Source organism: Nilaparvata lugens, chromosome 4 (genome assembly GCF_014356525.2).
Source record: "Nilaparvata lugens isolate BPH chromosome 4, ASM1435652v1, whole genome shotgun sequence".
Taxonomy (NCBI): domain Eukaryota; kingdom Metazoa; phylum Arthropoda; class Insecta; order Hemiptera; family Delphacidae; genus Nilaparvata; species Nilaparvata lugens.
The window spans coordinates 59,997,042-60,019,080 of NC_052507.1; the positions used below are offsets into that span (position 1 = coordinate 59,997,042).

General features: G+C 35.6%; 2 protein-coding genes across 4 annotated transcripts in view; both read right to left on the minus strand.

The window, feature by feature from the left end:
- LOC111048758 overlaps positions 1–12,552 on the minus strand; it is a 26,168-nt gene extending 13,616 nt beyond the window's left edge. Inside the window, exons 1-4 of the mRNA XM_039427046.1 lie at positions 12,498–12,552; positions 11,791–12,453; positions 2,189–2,295; positions 286–429 (exon numbers count right to left, since the gene is read on the minus strand). Coding sequence (XP_039282980.1) covers positions 286–429; positions 2,189–2,295; positions 11,791–12,453; positions 12,498–12,552 — 969 coding nt within the window. The remainder of the gene's footprint in view (positions 1–285; positions 430–2,188; positions 2,296–11,790; positions 12,454–12,497) is intronic.
- LOC111054255 (uncharacterized protein PFB0145c) overlaps positions 11,599–22,039 on the minus strand; it is a 26,212-nt gene continuing 15,771 nt past the window's right edge. For 2 of the 3 annotated variants that reach the window (XM_039426050.1, XM_039426048.1), the window contains 7 exons: positions 21,445–21,708; positions 20,661–20,807; positions 19,689–19,799; positions 19,084–19,215; positions 18,335–18,453; positions 17,649–17,898; positions 15,458–15,954 (listed from right to left, as the gene is read on the minus strand). In XM_039426050.1, coding sequence (XP_039281984.1) covers positions 15,841–15,954; positions 17,649–17,898; positions 18,335–18,453; positions 19,084–19,215; positions 19,689–19,799; positions 20,661–20,807; positions 21,445–21,708 — 1,137 coding nt within the window. In that variant the 3' untranslated portion in view covers positions 15,458–15,840. Of the gene's footprint in view, positions 12,573–15,457; positions 15,955–17,648; positions 17,899–18,334; positions 18,454–19,083; positions 19,216–19,688; positions 19,800–20,660; positions 20,808–21,444; positions 21,709–22,039 lie in introns of those variants that run through there. The other variant, XM_039426049.1, reaches the window with a different exon arrangement.

Sequence of the window (22,039 nt, forward strand, 5' to 3'; positions counted from 1 at the left end):
AGCCTATTCTTTCCTTTATTATATTATAGATGACATACAATTTTGAATTCTTGATTGTTATTTCAAAGATTATTCAAGGTTAGGGCACACAACTGTTATTGATGATTGAAGAATAAATCAATATTTTTTACATTGTTTTACCAAGCGCTGAAGCTTGTAAAGTATGATAACCTTATTCAAGGTGCTTGTTTCCATTATATAATGGAATAATTCTACAACATCTCTGATCAATTTAGTAAAATAGATTTTGTTATGATGAGTAGTTTTAGTTAAACTATTACTCACCGATTGAATATTAAGATGTTCATTATTTACTGGTTCATTGCACAGCAACTGTGTGGCTACATTTTGAATGTAGCCTATGTTCAAGCCATGCGATAGAGCGTCGGATAACGATACCAATTTCACCCTGTAAACATAGATTAAAAACTGTTAGGAAGAGCAGTATGTATGGATACGGTAGACAGAAAACGTTCATTAAGAGATTTTGCTGCAGATGAAACTCCAGGTTTGTTTTGAGAGGGTTTGAAACAAAAATGTCATTGTCTTGAAAAGGCGTTTCGTTATTCTGGAAAAACTACAAGACAGTCAGCCAGAAATAATTGCACCTTTAGTTACAAACGGATATGGCTTGGAATCTGAACCAATTGTGAATGAAAATAAGTTTGTCTGTGTGAATGTTCAGTGTCTAAGAAATAAATTGAATTTTGTGTCTCTATTTGTTGACAATGTATGTGTCCTGATATTTTGTGTTTGGGTGAACATCATTTGATGCAGTCTGAAACCATCCACTAATCCTCTCTTTTTTTTATCTGAGTCTGGCAGCTGTTTATGCTAGGACAAATCACAAAAATGGTGGTGTAATGTGTTTGAGGCCCAATTGAAGGAGCAGCTTGTGTTCCACTTCGTGAGAAATCACCTGTTTTATGATGTATGACTTCAGAAGTAGAAAGTCGATGAATACAGATGTCTCAGAAATTGATTATAATAGCGATAAAGCGTTTGAGGAGAGGGATATTGTACATCTGGTCCTTGCTGATCTGAGCAAGGCTTTTGATTGAGTACCTTCTTGAGAAGCTTGCCAGGTGAGATGCTTGTACCCTCACCTCCTACTTGACTGAAAGGAAGCATATCATATCTATTGGAGGAGCTCTCTCACAGGTCGATCATGGCGTGTCACAGGGATCGGTTATGGGCCCTCTACTCTTCCTGATCATGATCAGCTGAGCATGTTGGCTTGCGGTCTCATAGAGGTTTTGACGATGCCAAGCAGTACTTTAAAATAAATAGGTACATCTTGAATGAGGGAAACACCCAGCAACTAGTCTGAAGACTTACTCCTGCAGTGGGAGCATGAAGCGAGCTGCAAAAGTGTGCTAATTCTCCAGAAGAAAGCACTTCGAGTGATCACCTCCTTTCCTATCTTTGCACAGCAACCTGACTGTCAGTGTTGGATAAAAAGTAAATTCGTATGGCTTCTGCTGGTGGGGAGTCCATTGCGAGAAGTCCTGAATATATAATTTAAGCCGTCAATGGGCCTCACGAATGTCATACTTCAGCCGTAACCGACACTTTAACGTGTCAATCCGATAACACGGGAGTGATCCGGTCAAAAACTTTTGGTAGTGAGCCGGTTTGAACCCGGGATAACTAGGCTGCAACACAAGCACTCTATCCACTAGACCACGGATCACTTCACTGTTAAATACCTACGGCGTATTGCTTTTAGAAACAGAGTCGAGATCTGTCTGAGGAGAGATCAGTGCATAAATACTTTTTGCACAGGACAGTATAGTTAGACCTGCCACCTTACTTTTTTGACGTAATATATCCAGTTAACTGGATTGACGTTTACTCTATAATAGATATTAAGGATAGATATAGAAAATTTTTTGAATTATTCATGGGGGCTGTAAATGGTGCGTTTCAATTAAAAAATTTACGTTCCCACAAAGTCAAGCCAAATAACGAGTGGTATAATGACAATCTTAAAAATTAAAAGTTAAATGTGATGGGCTGTATCATTTATATAAAACTTACAGAACACCAGAAATTCTCACCACATACAAGAGGCTAGAAAATCATACAGGATAGAAACTAAAAAGACAAGAATTGAATATCATAATAAAATCATAAGTAGATCCACCAATAAGAATAAAACAGTGTGGAGAATTGTTAATGGTCTCACCGGCAGTGCTAATAATGCGGCCAGATCCCAGACTCCTGTTGATGTCACTTCTGATGAATTCAATGACTTTTTTGTGGATTCTGTTTCTCTGATAAGCAGAGATATACCTGTCAGTATTAATGATTCAACTTTCTATTTTAGCAAATTGCAACAGCCTAGTGTACATTTTTCATTTAAGCCTGTAACTGTAGAGAAAGTATTTGACACTATTTTAAAATTGAGTAATAGTAAGTGTCTGGATATTTATGGTTTAAATGCTTTAATCTTGAAAATAGCAGCTGTTAATATATGTGAAGTGTTGGCATACTTGTTCAATGAATGTGTTGTTGCTACTGGCACTTATCCAGAGGAGCTAAAAAATGTTAAAGTTTTACCTCTTCATAAGAAGGGATCAAGGAAAGAGAAAGGTAATTTTAGACCGATTGCTATTGTTCCTGTATTTTGAAAGGTATTTGAGACTCTAATGTATGAACAAATGTCAATCTATTTTGAGTCCAACAACACTTTCTCTGAAAAACAATTTGGTTTCCGGTCTGGAAGAAGCACTAATGATCCCATACTTAATGTGGTTAGTGGCGTAATTAGCAGCTTAGAGAGTGGTGATTCTGTTGGTCTAAGGTCATACGATTTTTCCAAAGCCTTTGATACTGTGCAGCACAAGATTTTAGGTGACAAACTAAATTTTTATGGTTTTACTCGAAGTGCAGTTCAACTTGTATTGTCCTATTTAAGTAGCAGGATTCAATTTGTTTACAAAGATGGCGTCCTGTCCAATGGTAGACTAGTTGATTACGGCGTGCCTCAAGGCTCTATCTTAGGACCCATTCTATTTAATATTTATATAAATGATTTGCCAATAAATATGGATAGCAATAGTAAAGATGGGTACCTATTTGCAGATGATTTTGGCTTAAAAATAAATTGCCCCTCTAAGCATGATCTTGAAAGTGAGAGGAATCAAAGTTATTTGGTTCTAAAAGATTGGTGTGCAGCAAATAATCTTTCTCTCAATGATAGTAAAACCGCTGACATTAACTTTGCATTCAGAAAGGTTAAGGGTGAGACTCCATTTAAGTTTTTAGGTGTTTTTATTGACCCGTGTCTGTCGTGGGATGCACACATTGAGTATTTATCAGGTAGGATGGCTAAAGGATTGTATATGTTACGGAGACTTTGTGTAACTGTGGATGTGTCTGTACTAGTGAATATTTACTATGCACACATCCAGAGTCTCCTTTCTTACGGAATAATGCTTTGGGCAAACAGTGTAAACGCCAAATCAATTTTTGTTCTTCAAAAGAAAGCAATAAGAATAATATGCAAGCTACCATATAATGCACATTGTAGACCTTATTTCATTCACCTAGGTATCCTGACGTTGCCGTCGTTATATGTCTTAAAAATATTATGTTATGTACGACGCAATTTGAGTAAGTATGATTCTAATAGCTTCCATAGTTTAAATACAAGAAATAGACACAAACTTAGAATTCCGTTGTACAGTCACACTAAATCACAAAGAAACTGGCACTTCACATCTATCAAATTATATAACTCCACATCTGACCACTTGAAGGAACTCACATGCACACAATTAAAAAAGTATTGAAAGCAGTGTTAATTGATGAATGTTTGTACACCGTACATGACTATTTTAGAATAGATTGGAATCGTTTTATGTGATTCATGTGTTATTTTATTGTTCTGATACTGACTGATCTTAGTGTTTTTGTGTTTGTTTTGACTTACTTTAGTGTTAAAAAATTGACGAAGTCCATGTATTCATGTGAATATTTTATGACCAATAAAATTCTATTCTATTCTAATAATTCTACAACATCTCTGATCAATTTAGTAAAATAGATTTTGTTATGATGAGTAGTTCTAGTTAAACTATTACTCACCGATTGAATATTAAGATGTTCATTATTTACTGGTTCATTGCACAGCAACTGTGTGGCTACATTTTGAATGTAGCCTATGTTCAAGCCATGCGATAGAGCGTCGGATAACGATACCAATTTCACCCTGTAAACATAGATTAAAAACTGTTAGGAAGAGCAGTATGTATGGATACGGTAGACAGAAAACGTTCATTAAGAGATTTTGCTGCAGATGAAACTCCAGGTTTGTTTTGAGAGGGTTTGAAACAAAAATGTCATTGTCTTGAAAAAGCGTTTCGTTATTCTGGAAAGACTACAAGAAGACAGTCAGCCAGAAATTGCACCTTTAGTTACAAACGGATATGGCTTGGAATCTGAACCAATTGTGAATGAAAATAAGTTTGTCTGTGTGAATGTTCAGTGTCTAAGAACTAAATTTAATTTTGTGTCTCTATTTGTTGACAATGTGTGTGTCCTGATATTTTGTGTTTGGGTGAACATCATTTGATGCAGTCTGAAACCATCCACTACTCCTCTCTTTTTTTATCTGAGTCTGGCAGCTGTTTATGCTAGGACAAATCACAAAAATGGTGGTCTAATGTGTTTGAGGCCCAATTGAAGGAGCAGCTTGTGTTCCACTTTGTGAGAAATCACCTTTTTTTTATGATGTATGGCTTCAGAAGTGGAAGGTCTATGTTCACAGATGTCTCAGAAATTGATTATAATAGCGATAAAGCGTTAGAGGAGAGGGATATTGTACATCTGGTCCTTGCTGATCTGAGCAAGGCTTTTGATTGAGTAGGTACCTTGTTGAGAAGCTTGCCAGGTATGGACATGATGGTGAGATGCTTGTGACCCTCACCTCCTACTTGACTGGAAGGAAGCATATCATATCTATTGGAGGAGCTCTCTCACAGGTTGATCATGGCGTGTCACAGGGATTGGTTATGGGCCCTCTACTCTTCCTGATCATGATCAGCTGAGCATGTTGGCTTGCGGTCTCATAGAGGTTTTGACGATGCCAAGCAGTGCTTTAAAATAAATAGGTACATCTTGAATGAGGGAAACACCCAGCAACTAGTCTGTAGACTTACTCCTGCTGTGGGAGCATGGAGCGAGCTGCAAAAGTGTGCTAATTCTCCAGAAGAAATCACCTCAGCAGGGCATCGTGAGTACTGAAGTTCTATGTTTGTTGAAGTGGACATCCTTACGGTGTTCATCTAGTACATACTATCTTGTCTGCCGCTTTTCAAGGACACCGAGGGCTGTCATATGCTGAGGGCTGATCAGGGTACGCGACTAGGTGCCACCCCGACTACTTGACACCCCGACTAGTTGTACCCTTTTAAAACCGTTTTTTAGGGGACAAGTAGACGTGAGCCATACCCGTCTAGTTGTATCCTTCCTGAGGAGGTGATAACTAGTCGGGGGGACACCCTGTCGTGAGGGTGCGAGGTGTCAAGTTGTCGTTTACGGTCGGGACTAGTTGACACCTCCGGTCTAGTAGGTGGGACAACTTGACGGCAATGGCATATTTTTACGATATGGTACAAGGTACTTGTACGAGGGTACAAGTAGTCGTCTACGGTCACGACAACCTATCCCCTCGACTCCACTCCACAAGAAATCACCATTCCGGCTGGCTCTTCATTTGGAAGTTGGGAAATGAAGCCAAACTATCAAGTTATGTACGACGCAATTTGAGTAAGTATGATTCTAATAGCTTCCATAGTTTAAATACAAGAAATAGACACAAACTTAGAATTCCGTTGTACAGTCACACTAAATCACAAAGAAACTGGCACTTCACATCTATCAAATTATATAACTCCACATCTGACCACTTGAAGGAACTCACATGCACACAATTTAAAAAAGTATTGAAAGCAGTGTTAATTGATGAATGTTTGTACACCGTACATGACTATTTTAGAATAGATTGGAATCGTTTTATGTGATTCATGTGTTATTTTATTGTTCTGATACTGACTGATCTTAGTATTTTTGTGTTTGTTTTGACTTACTTTAGTGTTAAAAAATTGACGAAGTCCATGTATTCATGTGAATATTTTATGACCAATAAAATTCTATTCTATTCTATTCTATTCTAATAATTCTACAACATCTCTGATCAATTTAGTAAAATAGATTTTGTTATGATGAGTAGTTTTAGTTAAACTATTACTCACCGATTGAATATTAAGATGTTCATTATTTACTGGTTCATTGCACAGCAACTGTGTGGCTACATTTTGAATGTAGCCTATGTTCAAGCCATGCGATAGAGCGTCGGATAACGATACCAATTTCACCCTGTAAACATAGATTAAAAACTGTTAGGAAGAGCAGTATGTATGGATACGGTAGACAGAAAACGTTCATTAAGAGATTTTGCTGCAGATGAAACTCCAGGTTGTTTTGAGAGGGTTTGAAACAAAAATGTCATTGTCTTGAAAAAGCGTTTCGTTATTCTGGAAAGACTACAAGAAGACAGTCAGCCAGAAATTGCACCTTTAGTTACAAACGGATATGGCTTGGAATCTGAACCAATTGTGAATGAAAATAAGTTTGTCTGTGTGAATGTTCAGTGTCTAAGAAATAAATTGAATTTTGTGTCTCTATTTGTTGACAATGTATGTGTCCTGATATTTTGTGTTTGGGTGAACATCATTTGATGCAGTCTGAAACCATCCACTAATCCTCTCTTTTTTTATCTGAGTCTGGCAGCTGTTTATGCTAGGACAAATCACAAAAATGGTGGTGTAATGTGTTTGAGGCCCAATTGAAGGAGCAGCTTGTGTTCCACTTCGTGAGAAATCACCTGTTTTATGATGTATGACTTCAGAAGTGGAAGGTCGATGAATACATATGTCTCAGAAATTGATTATAATAGCGATAAAGCGTTTGAGGAGAGGGATATTGTACATCTGGTCCTTGCTGATCTGAGCAAGGCTTTTGATTGAGTACCTTCTTGAGAGGCTTGCCAGGTGAGATGCTTGTACCCTCACCTCCTACTTGACTGGAAGGAAGCATATCATATCTATTGGAGGAGCTCTCTCACAGGTTGATCATGGCGTGTCACAGGGATTGGTTATGGGCCTCTTCCTGATCATGATCAGCTGAGCATGTTGGCTTGCGGTCTCATAGAGGTTTTGACAATGCCAAGCAGTACTTTAAAATAAATAGGTACATCTTGAATGAGGGAAACACCCAGCAACTAGTCTGTAGACTTGCTTCTGCTGTGGGAGCATGGAGCGAGCTGAAAAAGTGTGCTAATTCTCCAGAAGAAAGCACTTCGAGTGATCACCTCCTTTCCTATCTTTGCACTGCGCCTGTACAACAACCTGACTGTTAGTATTGAGTAAAAAGTAAATTCGTTGGCTTCTGCTGGTGGGGAGTCCCTTGCAAGAAGTCCTGAATATATAATTTAAGCCGTCAATGGGCCTTACGACTGTCATACTTCAGCCGTAACCGACACTTTAACGTGTCAATCCGATAACACGGGAGTGATCCGGTCAAAAACTTTTGGTAGTGAGCCGGTTTGAACGCGGGATAACTAGGCTGCAACGCAAGCTCTCTATCCACTAGAGTCGAGATCTGTCTGAGGAGAGATCAGTGAATAAATACTTTTTGCACAGGACAGTATAGTTAGACCTGCCACCTTACTTTTTTGACGTAATATATCCAGTTCACTCGTCATTGATGTAAAAGGAGGAGTTGAAGGAATTCCATATTTAGCACAGCAACTGTGTGGCTACATTTTGAATGTAGCCTATGTTCAAGCCATGCGATAGAGCGTCGGATAACGATACCAATTTCACCCTGTAAACATAGATTAAAAACTGTTAGGAAGAGCAGTATGTATGGATACGGTAGACAGAAAACGTTCATTAAGAGATTTTGCTGCAGATGAAACTCCAGGTTTGTTTTGAGAGGGTTTGAAACAAAAATGTCATTGTCTTGAAAGGCGTTTCGTTATTCTGGAAAAACTACAAGACAGTCAGCCAGAAATAATTGCACCTTTAGTTACAAACGGATATGGCTTGGAATCTGAACCAATTGTGAATGAAAATAAGTTTGTCTGTGTGAATGTTCAGTGTCTAAGAAATAAATTGAATTTTGTGTCTCTATTTGTTGACAATGTATGTGTCCTGATATTTTGTGTTTGGGTGAACATCATTTGATGCAGTCTGAAACCATCCACTAATCCTCTCTTTTTTTTATCTGAGTCTGGCAGCTGTTTATGCTAGGACAAATCACAAAAATGGTGGTGTAATGTGTTTGAGGCCCAATTGAAGGAGCAGCTTGTGTTCCACTTCGTGAGAAATCACCTGTTTTATGATGTATGACTTCAGAAGTAGAAAGTCGATGAATACAGATGTCTCAGAAATTGATTATAATAGCGATAAAGCGTTTGAGGAGAGGGATATTGTACATCTGGTCCTTGCTGATCTGAGCAAGGCTTTTGATTGAGTACCTTCTTGAGAAGCTTGCCAGGTGAGATGCTTGTACCCTCACCTCCTACTTGACTGAAAGGAAGCATATCATATCTATTGGAGGAGCTCTCTCACAGGTCGATCATGGCGTGTCACAGGGATCGGTTATGGGCCCTCTACTCTTCCTGATCATGATCAGCTGAGCATGTTGGCTTGCGGTCTCATAGAGGTTTTGACGATGCCAAGCAGTACTTTAAAATAAATAGGTACATCTTGAATGAGGGAAACACCCAGCAACTAGTCTGAAGACTTACTCCTGCAGTGGGAGCATGAAGCGAGCTGCAAAAGTGTGCTAATTCTCCAGAAGAAAGCACTTCGAGTGATCACCTCCTTTCCTATCTTTGCACTGCGCCTGTACAACAACCTGACTGTTAGTGTTGAATAAAAAGTAAATTCGTATGGCTTCTGCTGGTGGGGAGTCCCTTGCGGTAAGTTCCAAACTCGCCTGAATATATAATTTAAGCCGTCAATGGGCCTTACGAATGTCATACTTCAGCCGTAACCGACACTTTAACGTGTCAATCCGATAACACGGGAGTGATCCGGTCAAAAACTTTTGGTAGTGAGCCGGTTTGAACCCGGGATAACTAGGCTGCAACACAAGCACTCTATCCACTAGACCACGGATCACTTCACTGTTAAATACCTACGGCGTATTGCTTTTAGAAACAGAGTCGAGATCTGTCTGAGGAGAGATCAGTGCATAAATACTTTTTGCACAGGACAGTATAGTTAGACCTGCCACCTTACTTTTTTGACGTAATATATCCAGTTCACTCGTCATTGATGTAAAAGGGGGAGTTAAAGGAATTCCATATTTAGCACAGAAAAATAGGTAAGTTATTGTGAATTGAATTGAATAATTGCCTTTATAAAGGTAGGCTATTCAATTCAGAATACGGTACCTATTTTTCTGTTTTAAATATAGGATTCCTTCAACTTCCCCTTTTACAGAGATGAGTAGAGAATAAATTAGGTAATGCCCTAAAGCAAACTTTTCAAGGGATGGGATCTTAGTAATAGATATTGTACAAAATCTAATGACGTTTTGAGTAAACAGAAATTAAAATATACCGTACCTTGAGGGTTTCTACAAAAATCTCAATTTTATACAAAAAATGTTTGTAGTTTTTCTGTTTTTGTGTGGATGAATTTCACTTCATTTAGTCTAACATACTATTTTATAAGATTGCACCATTTTAAAATCTATTATAGCCATAAAAAATAAATATCGAAAAAATTGCTTTCCGCCACGTTTATTCAGCTAATCCTTTGAAATCGACAACAATGTGATACATGGTTAAACTCATCTATAGCATTATTACAGTACCTACAATATCTGTAATATTATTAATTAGTGATGTTGATCTCCACATCATAAATACTAGTTTACAAATCAAAATATAATTTTTCGAATGAATTCAAACCCCTCGATCAACATCATGAAGAAAAAATCCCTTTGTACTAGTTTTGTTTTACAATGCAAATAGTTGCTTTCTTTTTAAAGAGAAAAAATAATTCGGAGTTAAATGAAACTGCATTACTTACATAATGTGGTATATTTTTTTAAATATTTTAACATTGTTCTACAAAACAAAAGGATTTACAGCTATATATATATATATATATATATATATATATATATATATATAAGCTTTGTTAGAGATCGTTTTACAAAGCTATCTCTAGATGACATACCGTATCCTGCCCAAAAGTTGACAACGATGTAGGCCTATTTATTATTTTAGTACCTATTTAATATAATAGTACTAGCCGTCAGGCTCCCTTCGCTCGCCATATCCGTCTAGCCAGATCCGTCTGGACCCCCCAAGAATGAGATCAGCAGGATCGCTTTGCTGGCCTGGATTTTTCATTTGAGCTTTTTTATCATAATATGTTAGGACGATCCGGTCGGGAGTCCAGACTAAACGGCTGGCTAAACGGATATGACGAGTGAAGCGAGCCTAACGGCCAGTAATATAATATTCCCAGGAATGGCTCTGATTGAAGTAGCAGTGCCCAATCAATTTTTCCGCGATAAATGCATTTCAATCTTCAACTTGGTGCCAACCTAACAAAGTCAACTCAACTTAATGCCAACCTGACAAAATTATTCATTTAGTTATAGTGCGGTCCACGTTATAATGACAGTATTTGATCAACTTTGGTTTTGCTATCCTAGTTTATCATTCGACAAAGCCGGTGGTACTATCCTTTTATAGGTCCACAACGATGTCAATTATGTTTTTGACAGTGTAGAAATATAATCAATTAATGCAGAGAATCGGTATCGCTATTCTTCTATCTTTATCCACTGCCATTATAACGTGGACCGCACTATACCAGTTAACAACTGTTTCGAAGAGGTACTCTCTCTAGATAATAGTTCTATATTAACATATGGTATGGACATTTTTCAATTATAATTATGAGAATAAGAAGAATATACATGCTAAAAGACAAACTTTAAACCCTTAAAAACCACCCTTAGAGTTAGAATATTGCCAAAAGATTTCATAGTGTGCCTCTAAGGGCCAACTGAACATACCTACCAAATTTGAACGTTTTTGGTCCGGTAGATTTTTAGTTCTGCGAGTGAGTCAGCCAGTCAGTCAGTCAGTGAGTGAGTGCCATTTCGCTTTCATATATATATATATATATATATATATAGATTTAATGTAATACTGGATCAAGATTCAACTGTCAGCTGGATAAATTTCTTTACTTAAAATGCATAATTCATCAAAGCATTTGAACCTATTTTTTAAACAATTTTACTTGCTTTTTTTAAATCATGTTGACCATCAATTAAGGCTAGTTATGCAATATTTTTATATAGGGGTAGACAGACTAGGACGGTTTGTTTTTTAATTTCATCTGAATACCAACTTATTTAATTAAGTGAGTTAGGGCTATTACACTCTTATAAGTTACAGACTACATAAATTATATCTTTGCCTCACGGTTTAACATTATTTCACTTCAAATTAATAATACTGGGACCAGCAAGAAGAGAAAGGAAATGTTGATACACATCTAAATTTATTTTATTATCTTTCGATTGAAAAATATCATTTTACTATAATCAAATTAGCATTTCAATCTACTGGTTCACTCATGTCTATTTTTATAATTGCACTTCGTTTTCATAAAGCAGAATTCTTTTCAATAGTAAGTAAGTCCTCCCACCAACCAAGCTCCTTAGCAAACAATTCAATGTTACCTGTTATATCCCCGTTCAGAACTAAATCATTATCACGCATGCCAAACGATCCGACCGTTTCACGATTGATCAGCAATCGTGTAACATTTGACGGCACCATATCAGCCAACCCTGCAAAGGGATAAACTTGGAGGGAAGTTCCAATCACAATAAGAAAATCGGCTAGGAACGGGTCGTTCATACTCAGTTCCATGTAGCGTTCCGGCAACTGTTCTCCGAAGAACACAATATCGGGTTTGACTAGATTTCTACAAGACACACACTCGGGTATCTCGTTGTTCATGATTTGTTGTTTGACTAACTGTCCATCTACCTGTCGTTTGCATTTTGTACAAGAGGCAGTCACAAATGAGCCATGTGCTTCAACTAGATACTCGTCACTTACTCCGGCCAACCTTTCCAATCCATCTATATTCTGAGTGAAAACACGAAGAAGTTTCTTTTTATTCTCCAACAATTTAACAAAATAGTGTCCGATATTGGGCACATATTTTGCACCGGGATACAGTTCTTGGGCGAGTGTGAGGAAAGGTTTGGGGTTCTCATGGAAGTAGGACAGATCGAATATGGCCTCCGGATAGGGTAAGTTGTACTTTTCTAGGTTGCTGTAGAGACCTGAGCCTGGGGAACGAAAATCTGGTATTCCGCTGGCTGTACTGAGTCCTGCCCCAGTCAGAACCAGAACTCGACTGTTCGAGTTTTTCAGCTGATTGGCAGCAGTTTGTAAACTGTTAGTTTTCGTGGAGGAATGTCTGATGACATTATGTAGTTGAAGTAATGCTCTGAAAGAAAAAAGATTTCATGTATGTAAATAATATCAGTCCTCTTACTGCTGGTACTGTAGGCCTAATGCACATATATCTAATTATAATACCTTTACAATTAGAGAGCTCAAATGCCCTGAAATGAATGAAAATAATTACAATGTATAAACATAATACATAAGTTTTCTCACTATAATATTTTATAATTAACCTTAGGTGAAAATCACAAGCATTTCTTACTAATTTCAATAAAATTGATTGCATAAGGAGCGACAAAAGGGGATTTTGGATGGGTCAGACTACAGTAACTATACAGTATAACCAGTAACATAGTCAGACTATCTGAGGGGTCCAGGATTGAATAGAGCAGGCTTCAATCTGGGAGTCTTTCCTAATTGAAATCACAGAAATAAGTGTGACCAGAGTGGACCCACCCTGGGCTTATTAGTATTTTCAGGGGGGCCTTCTCGGCTTTCTGACATCCCGGTTTTGTTGCAATTGGATTGAATTATTGATCAATCATTTTACCTTACATTTAATGGAATTTGATGATAAACAAATATCTCTGTTTATATTAAATGATCAACTGTCGAGCCAGTCCGCATACAAATATTTAACATTAATTCAACATTATTCTATACAAAAGAGTTTGCATAGTTAATATTAATTTATGCATTGATATTTAAATTTCTCAATAAAGGTGTTACATACCCTTTTAGCTTTCCTGTAGTAAATATTATTGGCTGAACTCCAAATTGAATTTGAGGTTTGATAAAAGCAATAGATTTATTCATTTAGACAGTTGAATAGTTATTTGTTTCGTGTTTTCACAAACATAACCTCACTCATCCGCTGAATCGATATCGATATAAATACTATCGAGCATCAAAATACGCGATTATCGATATTGTTTGTTCGATAGTATCGATTTTCTATTATTATTGATATATTTATATTCACAGAGAAAGAAATTCCTTCTACTTTTGTGATATAATATCATGTAGTTATTTATTTATATTTATAGCATAAAAGATTCTAGTCCGTATTTATTTAATTAATTTTGTGCAATAATACTTCATGAAATTATTATGAGTATAACATTAGGATACCAGAGAGGTATATCAATAATTAGTTTTTGGGAGCGGGTTGGCCGCGCTGATAATCTATCGCGCTTATTCAAGTTGAGAATCATGCGCCTGGTACTCCCGTTGGAAGGGTGACGACCAGCCTGACCACTTGAGCCAACTCCTCTGAATATGATTCATGAGTTGTGAAATCGCTTCCCGGTGGTTCATAACAACTCACCTAAAACTGAAGGTCCATTCATCTCTAATTGTAATCCGCCTCATTACCCACGCACAAGCCTCTAGAGCTCATGTGGGCATCACCCTTAGAAAAAAGAGATAGTAGTGGGTGAATATAAATCGAGTTGGACACCAGTAAAACGTACACCAATGGTGTCCCATCGGTGTGTCCGAGTTTGAGATATGATAATAGAATAGGATGACTTTTTACGAGTATTTGATGACGTGTCGAAGTGTGGACAGCAGGCTAATGTTCACTTGACCACGAGTGGGACTCCAGTCAGGCACTGGAATAACCTGGTGTCCGATAATCAAAATCAGGTGTCCCTAGTGTAATCAATGAGAAGTAATGTCCCGTGACTCGCTTGGACACTACTTGCTGGTGTCCCAGCCTGAATCCTGGTTTCCCAATGCTTGATAAATAACTTATAAATAATAAAAAAACATAGAACAGGTTCAGGTGGAGGGTGAGAGACTCCTTGCTGTAGCTAAAGGCTGGTTCAGAGAAAATATATAGGCTTCAATTGAACGAAGACAAGACACAAAGCCTAATATGTACATTGAAAAATACTAGTCCTGTAAGTACATGCTCAGTTAAATTACTTGGATTCTGGATAGATACCAAGCTGACATGGAACGAGCATATATCACAGTTGTGTCACAAGCTTTCCAGAGTCACTTACCTTCTGAGAAAATTGAAGACATCTGTCCCATCAGACTATTTGGTTACCGCCTATCATTCCCTATTCCATAGTCATGGAATTCCACTGTGGGGTCATGCGGCAGGGACTAGAAGAACATTGCTGCTGCAAAAGAAGGCAGTTAGGATTTTGTCCTCTGTGGGAAGAATTGAGCACTGCAGACCACTCGGCTCTTGACATATTGACAGTCTACAGTCAGTATGTATTTGACTCCCTTGTACATGTGAAGGAAAACATTGGAAGGTACGAGCAAAGATGTCCCACTCATCATCACCACACCAGATCAGCAAGGAGCCTTGACATCCCAAGATGTAGACTTTCAAGGACTCAGGGATCATTTCCAATGTTGGCGCTGAAGCTCTTCAATCTTCTGCCTGAGGAGATAAGAAGGCTGGGTCTTCTGACTTCAAGAGAATGATGAGATGGAGGCTGGCATCCAAGCCACTATACTCTGTGGAAGAATTCATACATGATGAGGGGACTGAGGCCGTCCACTGATCAAAAATAAGGCTCAAGGAACATTGACACAGCCTATCCAGCGACAAATGGTCAACGGCAACGTAGCGGTAATACGGTAATAAGGTAATTTCATATTTTTGGCTTTGAGACCGTACTTGAACAAACATATTTAAACATTGAATTACCTCAATTAATTCATTGCAAGGATGCATTAAAGTATTCCGCTTAACTAATTCACAATCAAAGTAGGATCAAACCAGCGAATCAAACCTTACTCACTACTGTCAAAAAATTCACTACAATATTGTCACCACACCAAAGATTGTAACTATGGTTGCATCAGTCGACTATATTCATGATAATTACCTATAGATCTATTACATTATAGTAACTATAAAAAATTATAAATTTAAGACTTTGGCAAAACCAACAAGTACACCTATTAATAAGGTTTTATATAAAATAATCTGGAGGGTACAATAGTTTTTAATAAAAAAATTTGATAGGGTTACTTTAATGCTTAGTTGCAGATAATTACTAATACTCTTATATTATATTTTATATCTAACACAACTATATATTTTCGGCGATAATGCCAGAGTCAAGTGTCCTTTCAAAAAAATCTAGGTACCGTAGATAAAGCTATTCACCAAAAGAGATTAATAATTGTCGATTTACAATTTTAATTTATTTCTTTTAAAATAGATGCCTATTCTTGATGGACGTTAAGGAGAAATGTAATACAACATCAGTAAATAACAATACCGTACGGTACGAAAGTTTTAAAATATTGTGGATTCAGGTGGTCAGGTATTATTGTTTTTAGGTGGATTCTTTCAATAGATTGATCTGATCCTTCAATGTTCTTATAGTGTATTGAGCTTGACTGAAATTTTCATTCAGCTTATTCATTTCAAACTCCATTTGGTTCTGGAGCTGTAACAATGAAATTCCCGATTAATTGATTCTCTTCTTACAAAATTATGAAAAGAAGAAGAGCAATGTTTAGTAAATAAAGCAAAAATATTGTAAATAATGATTGTATACTAATAATTTTTACTATTCATATGTAGTTACATTTTTCATTATAATATGAGATAGAAACAGTTATAGTATAGGCTAAAGAGTGTTTCAGAAGTAGTGTCGAACATTTTAGGGTATTGTTCCTGGATGATTACAAATGTCGTATTTTAAGTGTCCAAAACTCAGCGGTTATCCCTATAGCTGCCATTTTGTTTTTTTTTTCACTCAAGAGTTTTTATCTCAAGAACAAAATGATGTATTGATCTGAAATTTGGCATGAATATTTATGCTATAAAGACTCAACTTTAAAAAATAAAATAAAAACTCTTCGATGTGTATTTTCAAAATGGCGGCCATTTTCAATTTTTGATTGCAAATTTCACGAAAATTGTTCACTTTACAGAAAATTTACAAGAGACAAAAACGTTAGCAAATTTTATCAAGATTTCAAGGATACCTCATTTATTAAGTTTGGTCAAAGAATAACAGAGAAATTTTTAAATATCGTATTGCATGCATGACCACTTTTCACAATTTAAACATCAATATTACATTTTTAATTCCAATTGTATTTAAGATGAAGCTTTGAAACTCGGTATGGCTCCATATGGCCATCCAGCTGATTTTACAATGTTTTTCATATGATCTTTTCTGTTCAAGATCATGCATGCTGTACGAAAATAATTGATTTCTCTGTTATTCTCTGACTAATCTTAATAAATGAAGTATCCTTGAAATTTTTATAAAATTTGCTAACTTTTTGTCTCTTGTAAATTTTCTGTAAAGTGAACAATTTTCGTGAAATTTGCAATCAAAAATTAAAAATGGCCGCCATTTTAAAAATTCACATCAAAGAGTTTTTATTTTATTTTTTAAAGTTGAGACTTTATAGCATAAAAATATTCATGCCAAATTTCAGATCAATACAACATTTCATTCTCGAGATGAAAATTTCTAGGTGAAAAAAAAACAAAATGGCAGCTATAAGGATAACCACTGAGTTTTGGACACGTCAAATACGTCATTTGTAGTTTCCTATCATCCAGGAACTATATTCTAAAATGTTCGACACTACTTCTGAAACACTCTGTATAGGACACAATATTAGCGTGAATAATATTTTGCACTACTCATAATCTACTTATAATGAATATTGACGAATAAAATGCAATAATTGATTATTTCAAACAAGAATGAACAGTCAATATTACATGAGATATACCGGTATTAGATATCGTCTATATAAGGCAGAGAATCGGTAACGCTGTTCTCCAATCTTTTTCTCCACTGCCATTATAACGTGGACTTCACTATCCATTAGTGTAATAGATCAATAAGATTTATTTGCCATTCAATCAGTAATTATATTTAAAATATAATAGATAGGTACTAAACTATACGTAATGCATAATTTTGTAAGTATGTAGTAATACTGTACATAAATTTATATAAAAAGGCTCTACTTGCATAAGTGATATAATAATGGGTATTGTTTTTTCTCTTTTGACAAATTAATGGCATTTAAATTAAAACTAGTCAAGTAATTTGTTTAATGTAAATTTAATCGTGATTTGGCATTATTTAATGAAAAATAGTAGACCACTTACTGCATCTCTTTCTTTTGAAGCTGCACTTGCCACAGCTCTAGTGGAAGCCAGTTCTTTCTCCAGAGCTGAAATGCGTTCCAAAAATCGTTGCTTGCTATTTTCATTGCTCTCCTTCAGATTAGCGCAGATCCTAGCTGACTCCTCCCTCAAAGTTGTCAGCTGAGCAGAAAGCTGCGTCACTTCATGCACTTTCTCCTCGTACAGCCACTCATTTTGTTGAGTCAACTCCTCAAATCTCAGGAGAACCGCTCTGAAATAATAAAATATTTTTTCAAGATGACGATTTATTGAGCTCCATTTTGAACTGCGATTTGAACAATACACACATGTTTTTTCAATTCTTATTTATTAACACAAGGAGGTGCTATTTTACCGTATTCCAATCATACATTACTGAAATGAAAAAGTGAGTCAATTTTGTGGTCCAACGAACTTGACCTGTAAAAAGGTTCAAAGAATACGTTTTAAAAAATAGTTTTTTAAAATTTCAAGCTCTTCTTCTCATTTGCTCAAGCTCTTGAAGCAATTTCAATCAATTCTTTCTAAAGTTATCGTAGAACATACAAACTGACGGACAACGACTTTGGCCTTAGGTAAGTCAAAAGAGAGAACTCGCTAAAGGTCGTTCAATAATCAGATAAAGAAATGCACAAATAGTTGAGATCAAATTCTACAGTCCAACTCACTTGTATTCTAGATTTTCATTTTGAAGTTCCTGAAGTTTCGCTTCCTTCTTCGTTAACTCCTCCAAGAGCGCATCTCTTTCCTCTTTAGTTATATTTGATGAATTGTTTTGGTAAGCAATCTGAAATTAAAAGAAAATGTTTTTGTAAGCTTAATGCAAACTATAGAGAGTGGATGATGTCAATAATTTATGCTTATTTCAATATTGAAAACACCCAACTCTAGTTTGATGGTTCGAATTAATTTATTGCTCAAACAATCATTAGTTTCAATTCTAACTCATTATGAGTGATCTGCATAAGCAAAAAATAGAAATTTGGCCTCGAAAAGGTGCACCTCAACTATTTGAGAATATTGAAATTTATAGAACATCATGTCAATAATAATTTCAATTATTATACGGTAAGTTCAATAAAGTCCAATTGAACAATGCATCATGATTTGATCAATCTTGCCTGCTATAGTAAAAGTATACCGTAAGAATACGAAGATTCTAAACAGTAATATGATTGACAAATATATAAATGAGCATTGGCTACGCAAAGTATCATGACGTGACATCATATTATACGGTATAATTTTAGAAATTATTTGATTTTCAAAATCCAATGTTATTTACTTCTTACACTCATATTTGTACACGACTATAAATTTACCTGCATACAATTAAACTCTCTTGAACAGCACCGTCCAAAAACCTAAGTATTAGTAGCCTTTCAAGTCCAACTGGCCTAAATGAATTAGTACTCACTATGTCACGGGCTTCATTCAATTCCCTGGTCAATTCTTCAATGTTCTCCTGGTATAAGGTCATTTTCAGTTCAGCATTCCTCAATTTCTCAGGCAACGGTAGCAGTTCAGCAATTTTTTCCTGAATTTGACTCTAGTGAAATGATAAAATTCAAATTTTACAAACTTTATTCAAATAGGCTACATGAGATTGACAAAAATGAGGAAAAATTCATTTTAAAGGTTCTAAGAATGAGGGGAAGAAACGCAATTTTAACTCATTAATTTTGAAAATGTTCATTGTTCATTTTACTGGACAAATCATATAATACTGCAAACCGTTTTCTTCTCCGTGCTGGAAACAGTCTTAATGTCGTAATAACATTGTGATGTAATATGTAGGCTAATTCTAATTATTGAAATTTTAACAATAACTTGGAATGCTAAATTTTAACAATAGAGCAATAATATCATTTATTTCCATCTTTGATGTTATAAATTGTAACTTGCAAGTCTCCACCTTGAAATCGGTATTTTTTGAGTGTCTATATTTAATAAAATGGTTAATTAAGATCGTATTTCCTCTTGAAGCAAAAAAAATTGAATCAATATTGTAAAGGAATCTACCTTATACTGCTGGAGTTCTGTTAACAATTGCTCCTTGATTTCACGGCTTTGTATATTGAGTTTTTCCACGTATCTCTTCTGTTCCTCCATATCTTGTTGGGCTTTAAGGTACTATAAATTGAAAAAATTACTACTATAAAATGTAAATTAAGAGGAAATGCAAGTCTGTGTAAACTTCAAGATTATTTCAAAAAATCTGACAAGTTAAAATCTTGAAAATGCTAGAAAATAAAATGCACTTCAACTTGAACTTTTAGTCGATAATCCAAATTTAATTCAATAGAACCTTGGATTAATAACAAATCTTGATAACAAATAACAGCTTCTGAGTAGGCTATTTCATTAACAGTTTGAAATGAAATTCATAGATAATATATTACTTTCGACATAATAGATGTACAAAATGGATATAAATTAAAATAGAATAACAAATTATACTATAATATATATTTATTACTCAAGGATAATCGTCTGAAATATGGAACCTTGAAAAAGAATTATTGTGATAGGATGTGATCCTTCAATAAACGACATACAATTTCTTAAATGAAAATTTTTAAAATTTAACAGTAATTGTAGAATTGAACTTCAACAAAACCACGGAGAAAATTATTGATTCACAGTAAATCACATCAAACAAGTCAGCCTATTCTAATGAGAAGACTCAATTTCAAAACTCCATTAACTATAGTTACTAATCTTAAACGGTGACCTACAACATAACCACTATCAAAATTATTGTATTATCATAAATTTTCCTCAAATCCTCGCATAGGGAAATGCTGGAGCAGTATTCAATTTTGAAACACCTTATTTGTAGAGATTTTCATCTCAATATTTCGAACGGTAGCCTCGCATTTCATATAAATACAGCTTGAGTTATTGACCTTCAATATCCTATTATCATTTAACTTCCTATTATCATTATAATGGATTACTGGTATAAAAATAGGTAATATGCATTTTAATCACCTTATTCCTGTAGCTTTCAATCTCAGTGTCTCGATCTTCAACAAATATTTGTAGCGCTTCCAATTCCTGCTGAACCTCCTTCCAATTCTGTATGGCCATTTCCGACTGATGCTTCATGTCTAAATACTTTGCTTGGTCAGCCATTTCCTTAAACCGATTAAAGAAATCACGAAACATATAAGGATATAAAATAAATTAATGATACAGTAGAAATGTTGCGTTGGTCATGCTACAAAATACGAGTAGATTGTATTATTTGGATTTCGAGTAAAATTCACTGAAAATTGAAATGTGATTTTCTTTAGTATCAGAGAATTCAATTTCAGGGCTTCTGTTATTACTCAACGGCTGTTTTAAGTCATGTGGGACCGACAAGCTATAACTTGTCCAAACGAAACTCTTGAGTAGCCTGAGTAAAAATAGCTTTGCTGGTCTGATACGAAACTCAAGTTTCAAGTCAGTTGTAGCTGGTTTTAACTCAACCTACACCTTGATTTTTGTGTCAATGAAACTATTTAAGGAGTTTGATATACAATTAGACTTTGACATACATTTAGACTTTGATATACATTCAGACTTTGATATACATTCAGACTTTGATATACATTTAGTCTTTGATATACATTTAGACTTTGATGTACATTTAGACTTGATATACAATGTATTGTGCATGCGAAGGTGTTTGCTACACCAGTTAGGAGTGTTTTTTTATATTTTGTACAATGTATGTTGATTGGTCGAATAAATATTATTATATAATTAGTTTTTTTACTGCAAATTCTACCTGTCTTCGGTCGGCATCAACCATGTTCAACCGGTCAACAAGATCCTCAACTCTGGCCTCAGCCAGATAGCATCGCTCATTTATTTGCTCGATAATCTTGTCCCTCGCCTGCAGCTCAGTCCTCAGATGAGAGGTTTCTTTAACCTTCTCCTTTAACTCACAATCCAATCGGCAGTATTGTTCGTTCAGATCTCTCAACTGGTTTTCTAACTGCTGGGTACAAGGATTTGTTTCGAAGCCCACTTTCTGGTGTTGGAGAGCCAACTATTTGAAGCAAAAATTAATTTCAGATTTATTTCAAGTTCAACGTAATGTTCTAATGTTTAGTATAATTATTCAGGTAATGGTTTTCATACAGAAGCTAGATTTTCAGGGTTTCAGAGGCTAAATTCAGAAGCTCTTATTTCTAGTAGACATCAAACAGAAACTAAATACTAGAATCCTTACTTAAATTTTATTCTCAATAAATTCCTAATCACTTTTGAGTGATGAAGATTTTGTCTGATTTCAGACTGCTGTGTCGTAATGTAAGTGATTACGTTCAAAAGTGATTACGGTATTAACAAGTAACTTAGTTCGTAATGAAAAGAAACAT